We start from the raw sequence: 17,950 nt of genomic DNA, 5'->3' as shown, positions 1-17,950 counted from the left end.
AATCTAGCAGATTGCCGCAGACAGAACACACTTCTGCCTTGTTTACAAAGGCAGAGCCGTGTTCTGTCAGTCTCCTCGGAGATCAATGGGTGCTGGCGCTCATCCATTAGCCGGCTTCTACTGTGTTCAATCACAGCAGAAGAGGAGCTCCAGCGGCCCCCCCTACGGCAGAAGCGCAAAATCACATTTATACAGAATGTCCGCTCTGTTGCAGTAAATCTGCTATAGGTCGGATGGCAAGTAGTCAAAAAGTTTAGTTTTAAGAGCATTTGATTTTCTAATTGTTTATGGGGTCAAATTGACCTTTGCTGTCAACGACAGTGACAAAACAATTCAAGAAACAGGATGGAATTTTTTTTCTTGAAAAAATTTGACATTGAATGTAGTTTTCATTCAGCAAAGTCCATTCACTTCAAAATCAAATGTTAAAAGCAAATGAAATTTGTAACTACTTTTGACAATATTAGTCAACCTATCGAATGTACTGAGAATTATCAAACAAATGTTTGTTAAAAAATCTGCTAGCCTATAGCCCACTTTAGTGCTGACTTCTGGGGGGAAAAAAGAAAGAAGAAAATTTAATTTCTGGGGACATTCTGTACACCAATGGTCACTGCAGCTTGGAATAGCTAAGTAATTTTTAATACCTCAATTTCAAAATGGCTTGTGTAGTAATTTTACATTTTTATTTTTAATTTACAAAACTGCAATTTTCCTTTAAGTGAAGTGATATCAGGTTAGCTCAGCAGTTCTGGGCCCAATTCTCTTCGGCAACTGGATTCCACCCAGTAAAAAGACTTTGTGATTAGGATAGGGCAAAACATGGTATAAAAAAGCCACCAGGTACTGGGTAAAACAAAACCATGTCAGTCTTTGCCAGATGCATTTTTTGTTATAATAACCGAAAACAACAATATGTATTAAAGCTAGCAAACATATGCATTGAGGAATTCCTTATGGGCCACTTGAAAGTACTGGGTTTTTTTTTTTGCAGATTATCCTGTGCGGTTCAACACCCCACATACAAGTCTACAGTATGTATGTGGGTAAGGCATCAACAGGCTCCAAGAGTGGTCAATAGTGAACAATTAAACAAACTGGTCATGATTTTCACAGACTCAAGAATAGTAATTTCCTAAACAGGACAGTTAAAACACACAAATTAAATGCCAGGATAAAATTTAGAGTTCTTCAGTAAGGAGGATAAGAGCCCTACATCCAGTTTAAATGCAATGTTTTCTATGCTTGACAATTGTGTACCTTCAAAATATACTTTTTAATGCAGTTTGTGTCACGGTTGGTACATATATTCTATGAATTCCTGCTGTACTCTATACATTACACAAGGAATTCCTAAGGAATTGCTATATTTAAATTAAAAAATTCAGAATCTAGAATGCTAGATAGCCAGCCTAAATTCCTTACATGTCCATAAATTTTCTGAAGACTTCAAATGGACTGCAATCTATGCTGCAGCTTGGCCGAGGTTAATGGGATGAATTACATTACATATTCCATAGCCAACAGACCAGGAACTCTGCTGGAACTGGGCTGATTTAACAACTCAGCAAGACTCAGCAATATAAAGTGTGTGGAGCCAAGCTCTTTACATTATAAAAACCCAACAAAGACAATATTGGTAAACATGCAAGTTACACTATTCAATGTTTTACACTGAAGAATAGTCCTTACCTGGGAAATTCTCACAAAGAACTTCTACAGGAGTGTTGCGTTTTGTATCGCCAATCTTCTGATAGCGTTCCTTAAGGGTATCTGCCTGTATGGTTGACATTACATGGGATAACATGACAGTATTCTATTTATACGGAGCTAAAAGCAACATGAAATCACAATGATATGATTATTAGGCTCAATGATTCTTAGAAGGACAAATGTGTGAACAATGTAACCATGTTAAGTAGATGCACAAGGCTAACTACTAACCCTCTTGTATTGAACTGTATTGTTGCTGTATTGTCTCCCTTTATATTGTAAAGCGCTGAGCAACTGTTGGCGCTATATAAATCCTGTATAATAATAATAATAACTAGACCGGCTAGCTTGAGGCCTTGTAAAGGAACACGTTACTGCATGATTACTTTACCTGTTTACTTCCACCTAGTACAAAACAACCAAACCTAATGTTTTTGCTTACTTGCATGTGATCTTACATTACCTTTCTGCAGTCTGCTCTCTAACCTTGCTTGCTAGCATAAGGTAATAGAACCATCTATGAACAAGTTATCAATATGAATAGACACATGACTAAATCACCATAAACTAGGCAATAAAAGCACGCTGTGCAACAGATATTAGCGCTGTGGTGATGAAGTCCCACAGGTAGAAAGCAACAAGAGGCAGTATTTTGGAAAATCACTGTGGAACCAATTTCTCGGTTTTCTGTGGCCAAAGAGACAACCAAATGATCACAGTACAACTGTCACACGTATCTGACACCCAGGAAGAAGACTGCTGCTTGAGACACGGGACGCGGTTTTCATACACACTGATCTTAATTATTTAAACACTTTTTAATCATAGGCAAGTTACCTAGCTTCAGTTTACTGCTGTCCTTTTAAAGACTTAAAGACCATCACGAGCAATAATCCACAGAAATGTAAATACAGGTCTGGCCATTTGCTTGTGGATGATATGATGCCTTCAAACTGTACTAAGACTACTATGCAAGAGGAATCAAATGTTCCAAGGACATGTGAGTGGCATGGACAACTGAACGCTGGCAGCCTGTCAACACAACTTGCTTACAAGAAACCTTGCTATTCCTAGACATAAGCCAAATCCACATTAACAGAAAGGAAAATATTAATTTACATATTTCTTGACTTTTACTAGTCTATTTCATTTGTTTAGCTCATTTTAAGAAAAATATGGGGGCTGCCATTACTGAATTCCTTATGAAAATGCAACTTCTAGGTGAATGAAAATTAACAATAATGGGATACTTAAACAGTTAGCAATGCACAATAAGATGTTTGTAATGGCAACCTGTTTTTTTTTTTTTTTTAAAGTATTTTAAATCAAGGTTCACCAACACAAAAAACAAAAAGTAGTGCACAGAAGTGTGTTAATAAATGAAAACTGAAAAAAAGATGAGCCAATTAATATTTTAAAGCAGCTGTAAAATAATTAATTTTTTATGTTAATTAAAATACTAAACATGTTATATTTACCTGCTCTGTATAGCACAAAGGGCCCGGAACCATTTATTCTGGGATCCCCAAACGGTGAACTTAGCTTCTTCTGAGTGTGCCGCTTGCTATGAGGGCAGACCTGCCGGCTCACTCCCAAGCAGGGCTGTGTGTATCCATAGACACACGCAGCATGGCTCGGCCCCCTCCCCTCCTCACAGGATTTGACTGAAAGCAGCAAAAGCCTGTGAGGATATGAACAAAGACAAGCCCCAGTGCAGACGGGCACAGTGTTCGATCGAGATAGGACTCAGGTAAGTGATTAGGGAGGTGTGTGGGTAATACAACTACTGGAACATTTATTACCTTAAAGTGTTAAACTTTTTTTTTTTTTTTTTAAATTAAAACAAACCTGGCATACTCCCCAGCTCTGTGTAATGGTATTGCACAAAGCGGCCCCCGATCCTCCTCTTCTCGGATCCCCAGCTGGTGATCTTGGCTCCTCCTTTTCTTCGTGTGTCCCCATAGCAAACAGCTGCTATGGGGGCATACTGTGTCTGCTTGCTCCCGAGCTGTGTTCCTATGAAGGAGCACTCCGTAGACACACACACCCCAGAACTTAGCCCCACCCCCCACTTCCTCTTCACAGAATATGACTGACAGCACAAAGAGCCAATGGCTCCTGTGTAAAGAGAGGGGAGAAGAGGTAAGAGATGCAGTGGTGCACAGCATTCTCCCCTCTCTTCGCCTTCACACAGGGAAAGGGATGGGGGGGGGGATGGGGGGGGGGGCAAATATACAAAAACCTTTTTTTTTTTACTGTAATGCAAGGACCACATTAAATTAAAAAGTTTTTTAGATTTAGTATCAGTTTAAAAAAAAAAAAAAAAAAAAAAAAAAAAAGCCTTTAGAATCACTTTAATGCATTCCCTGCAATAAAGAAAAATAACAAAACATGTCTATACTTGCAGTGGTTTTGCACAGAGCAGCCCGCATCCTCCTTTTCTCGGGTCCCCAACTCGCGCTTCTGTCCCCTCCCTCCTGTCAGTGCCCCCATAGCGAGCAGCTTGCTATCGGGGCATCCGCTGCTCCGTGTGTCCATTTACACATAGATCCGCAGCTGCCCCCCCCTTCTCATTGGCTCACTGACTGTGGAAGCCAACGGCTCCCGCTTCTCTCTCAGCCAATGAGGAGGAATTCCCAGGATAGCCGGGACTCCAGTGTACAACACTGGATCGAGAGGCTTGGGTGAGTATTGGGGGGGATGCTGCACAGAGAAGGTTTTCTACCTTCATGCATAGAATGCATGATGGTAAAAAACCTTGAGCCTTTACAACCACTTTAGTAAAAGTGGTTCTAAAGCCTTTAAGGGTTTCAGAAGCCGGGAGGCGGGGCAGGGTTTTAAGGTCATGTGACCGTCGTGATTCGCCGTCACTTGATCGGGAAAGGTCCAGATCAAAAGAAGAGATCGGGACCATTCTGTGAGTACCGGATACGTGTGCTGGGAGCATTCAGGGCGCGCACTCTCAGCACGTGTTTTTTTTAATTGTACACAAATGTGCGGCCACTCGGCAACTAGGCCCAGACGCCGGACATTTGTGTGCGGCCGATGTGAAGAGGTTAAACAGAATTCATGCTACATGCTCCCAGGGCAAATCGTAAAAATACTTAGTGAAAGATTGAAACTCTTGTTTTTCCTCAAATAAGGACTGTTGGAACTACCACTGTAGATTTAAAGCATTTTCAAACTGGAGGGTAAAAAAACAAAAGCTTACCTTAAGGCCTTGCCACGGAAGGCTTCCTCGCAAAAAATACATGAACATGTGTCCCAAGGCTTCTAAGTCATCTCTCCGACTTTGCTCTGAAAAAGAAGAAAAAAAAAGTGAAAAAAAGGGAGTCAAGACCTTTATTTATAAAAACTTATATGATTAGCACATTGTTTTTGCATATAGTAATTAAAAAATGTAACCATCTCCTGTTCTGAGTGCTGGTGTGGTGGAATGCTTAAGTTAGCAGAAACAGGACCCCAAGCACACAATGCTGGTCTCCATCACATGAATTATTCATAAGCCAAGGAACAAGTTCCAAGTCTGCACTTTGAATTCTTGTATGCAGCTCTTTATATAATATTATACATGTCACTGTAATTGAAATGTATCTAGCTAGCAAATACTACAACTATTTTATGGTCACAAACATGCCAATTAAACTGAAATTATTTTTTTTTTATTTTGAGCAGAGCAGGAGCAGGGAAAGGTTAAGGGCATCTGTGTGTTTGTTCCAGGCTGTCTTTACTTACTTTTACAGTAAGAAAAGAAAAGAGAAAATCTAAAAATTTACAATGGATACTTGAACACTTGGGAGATTATTTCCTTTTTACTCCTGTTCAAGTGCCCAGCATCAAATATACAGTCAGGTCCATAAATATTGAGACATTGACACAATTCTAACATTTTTGGCTCTATACACCACCACAATAGATTTGAAATGAAACGAACAAGATGTGCTTTAACTGCAGACTGTCAGCTTTAATTTGAGGGTATTTACATCCAAATCAGGTGAACGGTGTAAGAATTACAACAGTTTGCATATGTGCCTCCCACTTGTTAAGGGACCAAAAGTAATGGGACAATTGGCTTCTCAGCTGTTCCATGGCCAGGTGTGTGTTATTCCCTCATTATCCCAATTACAATGAGCAGATAAAAGGTCCAGAGTTCATTTCAAGTGTGCTATTTGCATTTGGAATCTGTTGCTGTCAACTCTCAAGATGAGATCCAAAGATCTGTCACCATCAGTGAAGCAAGCCATCATTAGGCTGAAAAAACAAAACAAACCCATCAGAGAGATAGCAAAAACATTAGGCGTGGCCAAAACAACTGTTTGGAACATTCTTAAAAAGATGGAACGCACCGGTGAGCTCAGCAACACCAAAAGACCTGGAAGACCACGGAAGACAACTGTGGTGGATGACCAAAGAATTCTTTCTCTGGTGAAGAAACCACCCTTCACAACAGTTGCCCAGATCAAGAACACTCTCCAGGAGGTAGGTGTATGTGTGTCAAAGTCAACAATCAAGAGAAGACTTCACCAGAGTGAATACAGAGGGTTCACCACAAGATGTAAACCATTGGTGAGCCTCAAAAACAGGAAGGCCAGATTAGAGTTTGCCAAACAACATCTAAAAAAGACTTCACAATTCTGGAACAACATCCTATGGACAGATGAGACCAAGATCAACTTGTACCAGAGTGATGGGAAGAGAAGAGTATGGAGAAGGAAAGGAACTGCTCATGATCCTAAGCATACCACCTCATCAGTGAAGCATGGTGGTGGTAGTGTCATTGCGTGGGCATGTATGGCTGCCAATGGAACTGGTTCTCTTGTATTTATGGATGATGTGACTGCTGACAAAAGCAGCAGGATGAATTCTGAAGTGTTTCGGGCAATATTATCTGCTCATATTCAGCCAAATGCTTCAGAACTCATTGGACGCCGCTTCACAGTGCAGATGGACAATGACCCAAAGCATACTGCAAAAGCAACCAAAGAGTTTTTTTAAGGGAAAGAAGTGGAATGTTATACAATGGCCAAGTCAATCACCTGACCATCAACAGTGTCCTGATGATCAGTGCAGGTGTCCTCCATGACATTTGCCGGTTATCGGCAGTACTGTGACAGCGTGAAGAAAGTGCTGTCGATAAACGGCAACTGTATTTACTTTGTGACCTGAAGGCTGCTGTGATTGGTCTTTTACCTTGTCATGTGATCAGCTGTGTCTGTAGGATGTCATATGACGCCCTTTCAGAACTGGACAGCCACGCTGTAGCCGTCATTCAGCTATAGCGCAGTTGTAAAGTGGTTAAAGGGGGCCCCCATGTTGAAGGCATGTGGCCTGGCATCGCACTCGCTCGCCTGCCAAGCTGCATGCTCGGATAAGGGTCTCGAATGGATTTTGGGGGAGACCCCACGTCAAGTTGTTTTTTTTTTTTTTAAATATTGATGTGGGGATTACCCTCAAAATCCATACTAGGCACGAAGGGCTTGGTATGGATAATAGTGGTCAGATCATATTTTATGGCAAAATACGGCAGAACATTTAATTCCAATGGGGTTCACATACTTTTTCTTGCCACTGTAATTATAGTAAAAATAACCCATTCGATGGCATGAAGCGCTCATTTTTTTGCTAAATTTTTAATTGTCATCAATTCTTTTTTCTTTTTTTTAATTCAGCAGTCAGTGGGGAACCCCGCTGACAGCTGAAGACTCAGCCACCCACTCCTTAATGACCCATGACAGTTACTGACAAATACTAGTACATACTGCATGCTTGGACCACTACTTAATCACCGCATGCAGTTAATTATTTATTTCCTTTCGACTTTAAGGTCTTTTGATGCAGCATTTACCGAGCGTTTTTGGCAAATACTGCACATAGCAATAGTGAATTGACATTTTCAGTATGGCATGCGATATGTGGTCACGTGACTGACAACGCATGCGATAACCTTTAGTGAATTGTGCCCAATGTGCTTAAGCTGATAACTCACAAAACAAGTTTAATTTCTCGTGTCATTACTAAACATACCCATTAAACAGTCACAGTGCTGGAGGAAAATGACTTCAAGCAAGCACTTTCAGTAGCTCTGGATCAGACGTGCACAATGTTCAGGAGAAATTTTATAGACCATTCATCTTTCCAAAAAACGGTTTCAGTTCAGACATATTTGTAGGAGGTCTGGTGTGAATGGCTCTCAAGCTCATTCCCACAGCGTCTCTATGGCAAGATCTGGGCTCTGAAGTGTAGTGGTTCCTCCTGCGCTAAATGAATAAACTTCACCCTAATAAAGCTGCTAGCACCCAACCCTTTACCTCAAAAGAATAAATAACAAATAATGTACCAAATGGTGCAGCGTTAAAATATAGAACACTAAAATAAAAAATATTAAATAATTAAACAGTAAAAGTGCAACTAGAAAAGATCCTATTGGGATCTGAAATAAGGTGCAAAAAATAGTGCAAAGTAGTGATGAATCCAATAGTCACAAACACAGACCCTGTTAATAAGTGAAAAACGATATACAATACAATCTCAGAATTGGGATAACGTACACACCAATCGTGCCAACATGGTGAATCCCAATGATGGGATAATAATAAACCAAAAAACAAAGTGACCAGTGCTTAATCACAATACACACAGTGACAAACAATCTAAAAAGTATAAAAAATGCAAAAACAATATATATGTGTGGTGAGAATCAATAAAAAAAATTCAACAAAGCAGCAAATGTCCAATCAAGTCCAATAAAGTGCCACATAAACAGTGCTTCACTATTCATAAAAAACTGGTGCCGTGGGGTGTACACTCCAAACAAAAACGAAAATGGCAAGAATGCCCCCTCACCTCCATACGGTGACCCTATGGACCAATACGCTTTTTGGATCACCCCAGGATCCTACGATCAGGATCTCCTTATTAGCCAACCTCCACACACAGGGTTCCGCATATATCATATGAGTATTCCCCTTCCTGGATAGGTAAGCAGGTGGCCTTACTATCTCCAACTTACTCAGTAAGACCCTACGCAACTTTCAATAAGATCATGCGTGGCTTAAAGAAGCAATCCATTAAAATACTCAGGGACCAGCAACAGACCTCAGATCTGACTGTTCAAAGACTTACATAAGGTAAAATCATGAACAGAAATATTTGCCATTTCCAGTGATGTCTTCAATCCTTTAGCGGCTACTCATCACTTATTCTGACTGAGGATTCTGCATTGTGCCTTGAGAGTCATCTTGGCTGGGGGCCCACTTCTAGGAATAGTAGCCATAATACTAAACTGTCTCTTTTTGTCTAACTGTAGACTGATGGAAGTATAAACAAACATGGAGATTGCTTTGTATCCCTTTCCAGCCTTATGAAGAACAACTACCCTGTCTTCAGAGGGCTCCTTTTAGTGGGAGACATGGTTCACATCAGCTGATAATTCTTATGAACAGCAATCGTAGAATATATGGGTGTCTGATCAAAGTAGCTCTAAACCACACATCCAAATTAATGTTATTAACTGAACTCCAGGTGTGCAAACTACTGCCTCCAATTAGCTTTCCTGAATAGGTTCACTTACTTTTCCCCCCAGCATTGTGCATGTCTAATGGGGTGTTCAAAGATACGAAAAAACAAAATTGTTTGTGTGTTATCAGCATAAGCACATTGTGTTGGTCTATTTTTGTGACTAAAATGAGTATCAGATCTTATTTTATGGCAAATGAAGGTAAAAAAAAAAAAAAGAAGGTAGGTTAAAGTGTTACTAAACCCATGACCCTGCAATTACTATACAGTTTTACACAATACATTGAAATTCAATGATTTTTGCAAATATAAACTGCTAAATACCCCTTTTTATCATCAATAGCATATAGCAATCTTGTGACTTCTATCAGTGCCGAGCACTGGTTAAAGCTTGTAAGAGGGGTTTTCAATCTACTCTGACTGTCCTATGAGGCTACATAACCCCTGACCCTCTGTCTGGACAGTGTCAATTAGCCCTGTGCTGATCACATGTACCCTCCCAAAGAAAAAAAAAACCCCACTTTAGCCATGCACATTAATCTGAGCATGTGCAGAGTGACTCCAAGTGCTCTGTACAATCAGCAGATGGATTGGGGACAGCAGACAGGGAGGAGCAGTCAAGTCAGGATCAAACAGCCTTTTTACACAATGTGATTAACATCTTAGGCTCCACAGTGAGTATAACAAGCATGCCTTACTGCATATACAGACTGATTTTACGGTTGTGGGTTTAGTAATACTTTAACTCCAATGGTTTCACATACTTATTCTTGCCACTGTATATATTACTGAATTTTTTTTCCCAAGACATTTAAATAGTGAATACAGGAGGATATGCTGAATGTATGAGAATCATTTGTAAAATATTAAACATACAGATGTGTGTAACTGATAAATAGAAATTTGTCTTCATTTCACAAATATTCCTTTAACATTGTCTCTAAGAGTACGAAGATACAAAACCCCTATTGAAATAGCTGTTTGGAAGGTTCAGCTAGGTCTAAAGAGCTGTCTCCAATTATTTAGCGTAGAAAATGTGGAGGTGAGACTAAAGCAGAAGGTTACAGTAATGATATAACAACATTTTACACTGTAGTTGCCATAGAAATCATACCATTATACACTTTGCTACAGAGATTGTCAAAGCAGCAAGTAACAGAGGATAATAAGACGTTTAGTGATACCATCTCTGGAAATGACAGCCAATCAAACCTCCATACTGCAAACTACAGCATTTAAATGCATATTCGTGATATGGGTCCCCAAAGACAGATACATTCTGTTTCACAAGCTTAGTACAGGGCACGCAATAAAATAAAAAAAAGGATTTATCCAGTACAAAAAGATTAGTAGCTTCTGCCACATTAAGTTTAGTTATTATAGGATTATTACTCTCTGAAGGTGAAAGACAGCTCTGCCTAATAGACTTTTTTTTTGTTAATCAAGTAATTTTTATTAAGGTATTTTTGCATGTCATACAAACAAAACAGCAAGAAATATAAACGTTACATGGAACAACAGTAGGCCAAAACCGGCTGACACCAAGCTGGACATTAGATGAACAGCAAGAACAAAAAAAACAGAGAAAATAAGTACAATAACTGAAGCTATAGGCCATAAGGTCCAAAAACATTTTTGTCATATACATAGATCGTGCAAAATTACATTACAGACATACAAGATGCTTGGAGCCAGTGTGATCAGATTCATCAATACAACCCTTATCCTAGCACATCAGAGCTTGAAGATCCTTCAATATAAGTAACATTGCACCTATTATACCAGAAATCTAACTCCCCTCATCCATCCCCATGGATAGTAGCGAAAATGCTGAATCATTAGACACCAGCCACAGAGACCATATGTTCCTAAATTTGTGGGGGCAGTTCCTATGCTTGTAAGTCAAATCTTCCCTCTTCAAAGTAGCATTAAGAGCATTACGCCATTGACTATAAGTTGGTAACATAGGGAAGATCCATTTTTGAAAGATAAGTTTACGGGCTACATATAGGGATCTAATCCATAACAAGTGCATCTCTACAGGAAGGATGTCCTCAGAAATGATACCCAAAACTGCAATTTTGGGATCTAAGAGATAGAATTAAGGGTGTTAAAGACAGAGGACCAGTATCGGCAAAGTTTAGGACAGCGCCACAGCGTATGAATAAGTGTACTGGTATCTAAATGACATCTAGAACATAATGGAGATTCTAACCTCCCCCAAGAGTGAAGCTTTTGTGGGGTGTAAAGCACCCTGTGAATTATAAGCAATTGTGTCAGGTGTTGATTGGGACAAAGAAACCTATGAGAGGGACTTCAAGGCCTTCAAATCCTGCTGCCACTGTATTAAACTCCGACCTGGGAGCGATCCGTAATAGATGATTGTAGAGAGGAGTATAGATCTCCGATGAGACAAGACCTCTCTTTGGGCAAGATGTGGACACCGCCATAGTCAATGTATGGAAAAATTATACTTAAACAGAACTGTTGCGGCCTGGCAATGTAATGCATGACGTAACTGGAGATATTGGAAAAAAAATACTTTATTAGGAATATGATAATCGGTCCACCAGCTCTCTAAACGGCAAGAACACATACCATTTATACAACTGGTGGAGAAACAGGAGGCCAGACCTTTTCCAAAGATCAAAACCCTCAAGCTTCACCACTTATGACAACTGGAGGTTATGCCAAATAGGCATATATTGAGTGTACCCCTCATGCATGGTTAAGGTTCAGACATAATCCCATACATTATTAATTAAATTAAAAGTAGGAAAGTAGCGCTTTTGGTAAAAACGATGAGAAACTAATAATTGTACGGGTGGAGCACTAATAAATTGAGACAGAATAATACACTGAAGTGGGTCAGAGACATCTAGCTTATTACAGCCATACCAGTGTTGCAACTGTGACGCTATAAAATAGTCTGGCATTAGGCACAGCCAGGCACCCCCCATCCTTGGGCAGTTGTAATGTGGACAGCCATATTCTAGAATGTCTGTTTCCAAATAAGATCCCTAAAAAAGGGAGTCAATTTTACGAAAAAAAAGAGCTGCAGAAGCCATACTGGACAATTATGTAAAATATAAGAGGAGCTGAGGCATCCAAACCATCTTAACCAAATTAGCTCTACCAAAGACCGTTAGAGGCAATTTACACCACGTTCCACGCGTTTGTTTTAACCTATGGAGTATGTGTTCCACATAATCAAGACACCTGAGGGGTGCCAGAACTCCCAAATATTTGAAGGAGGACACCACCGATATCTGCTGAGCAATTGGGGGTAGGTCTAACGGAAGTGGAACCAGCGGTAAAAGAACTGACTTGTCCCAATTAATTGTAAAACCTGAAAACTAACCATATGTATTAATAAGGGACATTACTTCAATTAAAGAGGAGGAAGTGTCCCCCAAAAACAAAGTGTCATCAGCATATAATGCTATTTTGTCCTCCCCTGTAGACAGTTTGAATCCTATGATAGAGGATTGACACATTACTACCACTAAGGGTTCCAAAGCCAACACAAAAAGGAAGGATGATAAGGGACAGCCCTGTCTCGTACCTATATATAATGGGAAAGAATCCGAAACATGCCCATTAATTTGTACTCTAGCTGCTGGCGCTACATAAAGAAGTTGGATCCATCTTAGAAATTTAAGCCCAAACCCAAACATACGTAGAAAATGCCACAGTAAAAACTCCATTCTATACTATCGATTACCTTAGCTGCATCGAGCTATAATACAGCTCTATTACCATCATTACTCGTAGGGATTTGCAAGTTCAAAAACAATCGTCTAATATTGATAGAAGTCGCTCTAGTTGGAATAAAGCCTGACTGATCTGGATGAACTATCTTGGAAAAAATATTCGATATATGGAAGACCAACATTTTAGCCAGAAGCTTAACGTCCAAATTAAGCAACGACATCGGGCAAGAAGAATCTGGAATGCTGGGGTCCTTGCCTGGTTTGGGTATTACAACAATGACAACCTCGTTCATAGACGGAGGCAAGGTCCCAACGTCAAAAGCAGTATTAAATACTTCCAAGAGTTCTGATAAATGGAAATCTCCATAAGTTTTTTACACCTCACTTGAAAGGCCACCAAGCCCTGGGGCCTTTATTATTAGGCATACCAGCAGCTGCGAACTGTAACTCCTCTAGAGTCAATAGCTTTTCTAATGCCTCTCTCTCCAAATTGGACAGAGATGGCTGGCAACTGAATAGAATTAAGAAACGACAATAAAAGTCTTCCTCATGATAGGATGCCTTAGTACTGTATAGTGATATAAAAAATAAATAATCACATCAAAGTGTAGAGATCTCTGATGTGGCAGTTACCACAACATCCGGGGGCCTCAGCTCAAGAATATAGGCTGGAGAACTCCGTGCCCTCACTATAGTAGCCAACAAATGACCCGTACTCCCCCCCCCCCCCCCTCTCAAAGTATGGCTGCTGGAGAAAAAAAATGCTTCTGTTCTGCCTTCTTGAGTAAGACATAGCCTGTTGCAATTGTTCCCAGTCATGTAGGTTAACCATCGTGGGGCCAGCAATATATCTGGTCTCGGTGCATAGAACGTGAGTATTTAAGTCACGTTCCCACTGCTTAGAGCGCTGCTTGATACTAGCAATTTGTGTTATAAGGACACCTCTCATATAAGCCTTCACGCCGGCACCTCCGGGCCTTTAAGAGTTTCAGAAGCCGGAAGGCGGGGTTTAGGGTCATGTGACCGCCGTCACATGATCGGGAAAGGTCCCGATCGAAAGAAGAGATCAGGACCTTTCCATGAGTACCGGACAAGTGCACTGGGAGCGTGCAGGGCGCACACTCTCGGCACATATGTCCTTTTTTATTAGATGGCAAATGTGCGGCCGCTCGGCATCTAGGCCCAGACGCCAGGAGACCGCACATTTGCGTGCGGCCGGCGTGAAGAGGTTAAAGGAGGGCACAGTTAACTTGTTTACTGGCAACACTATACTCCTGAAGGTCAATAAGGGGGAAGAAGAGTCAACCAATAAGGATTCACTTTCGAAAAGCTACGATTGGGACTTAACCTCAAAAACAGTTTCAGGACTAAAGGGGAATGGTCGGAAGGACCTCTAGCCGCATAGGCAATATCAGAAATTAAGGTCAGTATCCCAGTTGTTCCCAAAGCCAAGTCTATTCTCGACAAGGTTTTATGGGTACAGAAGAAGCACGAAAAGGGTCTTGCAGTAGGGTGTCATAGCCTCCAAATATCTACCAGTCCAAGATCCTGAATATATTTAGCAAAGGCTGTGGTTTGCAACAGCACTGGTCCCGCGGCAGAGCTATACTTATCCAGAAATGGGTCACCATAATTATTGAAATCCCCCACCAACAACCACGGGACATCTGGCTTATCTGAGGTAAAAACTTTAGGAGGTCCCTAAGGACATCAGGTGAATAGGGAGGAGGAATATAGATATTAGCCACCAAATACGGTTTCCTAAACAATGTACAATACAGGAATATATACTTCCCCTTCGTATCCCTTTGGAGAAGTCTCACACCATTGGCTATTAGGATAGACACCCCTCTAGAATAAGAGGTGTAAGTAGAAGGATATTGAGTACTATAAGTAGTGTGTTTCAAATATTTTAGAGTATCTAAGCCAGTGGTTCTTAACCTGGGTTCGATCGAACCCCAGGGGTTCGGTGAGTCAGTCTCGCGGGTTCGGCGGAGGTGAAGACCCACACCCGACTCATATGATTCGTGCAGTAAATATTCATTATTATGTTTTTGTGTGAAAATCATGTTTTAATGGTTTTGTTCTTTGTTCTTAATGGTTTTGTTCATTTTGTGCACCTATGTATAAATATATACCTAAATATATACCTATGTTTTGAATTTGAAAAATCATATTTTATTTTTCCAATTAAGAAGGGTTCGGTGAATGCGCATATGAAACTGGTGGGGGTCAGTACCTCCAACAAGGTTAAGAACCACTGATCTAAGCAAAGGTGGGTCTCCTGCAAACAGATCAAAGAAGGAGAATGACATTTCAGAGCAGCAAACACAGTTTGTCGTTTGGTAAGATCACCAAGTCCTCTCACATTCCAGGAAATTAAAGTGTCAGTCAAGGTACCCAGAATAGATGAGCCAAAATCAAAGTATAACAAAATGTCCCGCTCCAACGAGTGGAGCCAAAAAAAAAAACCATTGGGGGCCCCATGACATGGAACAGAATGAAGGAGTTACTGTGTTGGAGAGCATCTGGCACTCAAGCCTCCGAGAATAACACTGACCTCCGGCCCATACAATCAAAAGGGTTAGTAAAAAGCAGAGCAGGCCAGAAGACCTCAAAAAAGAGAAAATAACTACAAATCAAAAAAAAAAAAAAAAATGCAAACAGCCTATAAAATAACTTGCTCCTCGCAGGAGCCACTACCTGGGGGGCCAGGTGACCAGGAAAAGGACTTGTGCTGAACGCACCTGTAATAGGTACTGTATAAAAAGCCCAGAACAGGAACACTATTTTTTAATGGCACTATTCATCGGGTTCAAGGTGGGTTAGAAGAGCGATCAGGTCGCTTATAAGCATCTAGCCACTGGGCAGCTGCAGTATCAAAAAAGTAGGTAGTATTATGAACAGCTATCCGAAGCCTAGCCGGATATAGCGTGGAGTAACTGAGATCCAATTGGCGCAGACTTCTCTCCACATCAGATACTTTGCACGTTGGCGCTGAACTTCCACCGAAAAATCAGGAAAGAAGAAAATCTGCGAACCATCCTTAGAGATAGACTCCTTCTGCCTTGCCTTCTATAGAATGATGTCACGATCTTGATAATTGCGCATCCGTATGAGAAAGGTTCTAGGAGGGGCTCCCGCCGGTGACGGCCTAGCCAGAACTCTATGGGGTTTATTTACTAAAGCTGGAGAGTCCAAAATCAGACTCCCTTCTGCATAGAAACCAATCAGCTTCCAGGTTTCATTGTCAAAGCTTCATTGAACAAGCTGAGGTTAGAAGCTGATTGGTTTCTATGCAGAAGGGAGTCTGATTTTGGACTCTCCAGCTTTAGTAATTAAACCCCTATGTGTCCACTCCACAACGAATAGGAAAGTAAAACCTTACGCTCCAAATGTAGTCTTAAGCCAAGTTTCCACAAAGTCCTCCGTATTCTTACCCTCCTTTCTTTCAGAAAGACCTACAACTTTTAACATTATTCCAGTGTAAACCATTTTCTAAGTCATCCAAAACGGAAGTCATGACTGGCTAACCTCTGAATGGTAGACTTAGTAGATTGTAGCAAGGGATGAACAGACTGGCTAAACTCTGAATGGTAGACTTAGTAGATTGTAGCAAGGGATGAACAGAGTCCTCCAGGCACACTAATTCTGTCTTCCACAGCAGTAACCCCTTTTTTTTTTTTAAGTTACGTAAATCTTGTCTGATTAAAGAGATCTTCCCTTATGCCTCCAAATCACTGGGCTAAGGTAGTAAGAGAGCTATTACAGGAGGCAATTGCCGACATAATATCTTTCAATGTCGGTTCAGTATCACCAGCAGGGATGGAGTCAGGGTCTGTAGCAGGGTTACTCGCTGCGCCCTCAGGAATAGGCCACGTGGCTGCGTCCTCCTCCAAGGCTGGGGAGTTGGTGGCTGAGGAAGGAGCTATCCCCGCCGGGGGTGCCGAAATACTAGGGCCACCAGCATAATAGACTTTTTAAACCATTTTTTTCAATTAGCGATAACAAATACCACACAGCCCCTAACACAACAGATTGCTTTTCACTTGCACGACTATATGAAATGAACTTTGCTGTCATCAGTTATTGCCAACTGATGTTCCTTGCCAGAGGCATGCTGGCCATGCATGCTAAGTTACACCAGTTTCAACTGGTTTTTTAAAAAAAAAAAGACAACCTACCACCGATAGTTTTGATAATTTTATAGCAATATTAAAAATTTTTGGCATCAGATAGTAACTGGCATATGATACCTGCTTCGAATGCCATAATAGAGCCTTTATGCCACCTCTGTAGTACAAGCAGGAAAAACTCGGCATCTAGAGAGGCTTACGCTCACAGATTATAAGCCACTTCAAGAAAACCCTTAAAGTGGAGTTCCAGTGAAAGTGTAAATAAAAAAAAAAAAGTCAGCGGGGAGGGGGTGGGACAACTTTCGCTTCCGATCGCCTAGGCAACCGCAGTGGAAGTGGGAGCGGGTACCTGTTAATTTTGGGTACCTGCGCCCCAAAGGTGCCAATCGTTAAACAGGGAGCAGGGGACCAGTCCTTAAATCGGAACTTCCACTTTTGGGTGGAGCTCCGCTTTAAACTGAGATTTTTTTAAGAATTATTAAACCCAAAAGCAAACATTATATTGTAGTTTACAATTATTAGATATTATGGCTGCATTGGTATTCATTTTTTAGACTTGCTTTCTTTTATTCTCAGAAACACCTCCTGCGCTCAGGGACCCAAATCAAGGGTGGGTGGGTGGATGGATCAACCACTAAGGAAGTTCGTCCACCAATGGATCAAAGGTTGTGCATCTCTTAACAAGGCTGGGGAAGCCCGACCAGTACTGCAAATGAAAACAAAAAGAAAGCGCACCAACCTTGCACATTACCTCAATAAAAAGCTGTAATTTTATTAAAATGAGATGTATACTCACAAACAAGGCAGTATAAAAGGCATATGAAATCCTAAAAAGTATATTGAAGTGCGAGACCAGTGCAAATCCCACCGAGA

General features: G+C 40.8%; 1 protein-coding gene across 6 annotated transcripts in view; it reads right to left on the bottom strand.

Moving 5' to 3' along the window:
- The window catches only part of CSNK1G1 (casein kinase 1 gamma 1), a 141,066-nt gene that overhangs the window by 33,603 nt on the left and 89,513 nt on the right, over nt 1-17,950 (bottom strand). For all 6 annotated transcript variants that reach the window (XM_089663955.1, XM_089663957.1, XM_089663958.1 and 3 more), the window contains exons 7-8: nt 4,925-5,010; nt 1,693-1,777 (exon numbers count right to left, since the gene is read on the bottom strand). In XM_089663955.1, coding sequence (XP_089520081.1) covers nt 1,693-1,777; nt 4,925-5,010 — 171 coding nt within the window. The remainder of the gene's footprint in view (nt 1-1,692; nt 1,778-4,924; nt 5,011-17,950) is intronic.

Source organism: Staurois parvus, unplaced genomic scaffold (assembly GCF_062004578.1).
Source record: "Staurois parvus isolate SC_StPar_1 unplaced genomic scaffold, SC_StPar_1.0 ptg001805l, whole genome shotgun sequence".
Classification (NCBI taxonomy): domain Eukaryota; kingdom Metazoa; phylum Chordata; class Amphibia; order Anura; family Ranidae; genus Staurois; species Staurois parvus.
The sequence above is the reverse complement of the archived record's forward strand: the minus strand, read 5'-3'. Positions and strand labels throughout refer to the sequence as shown.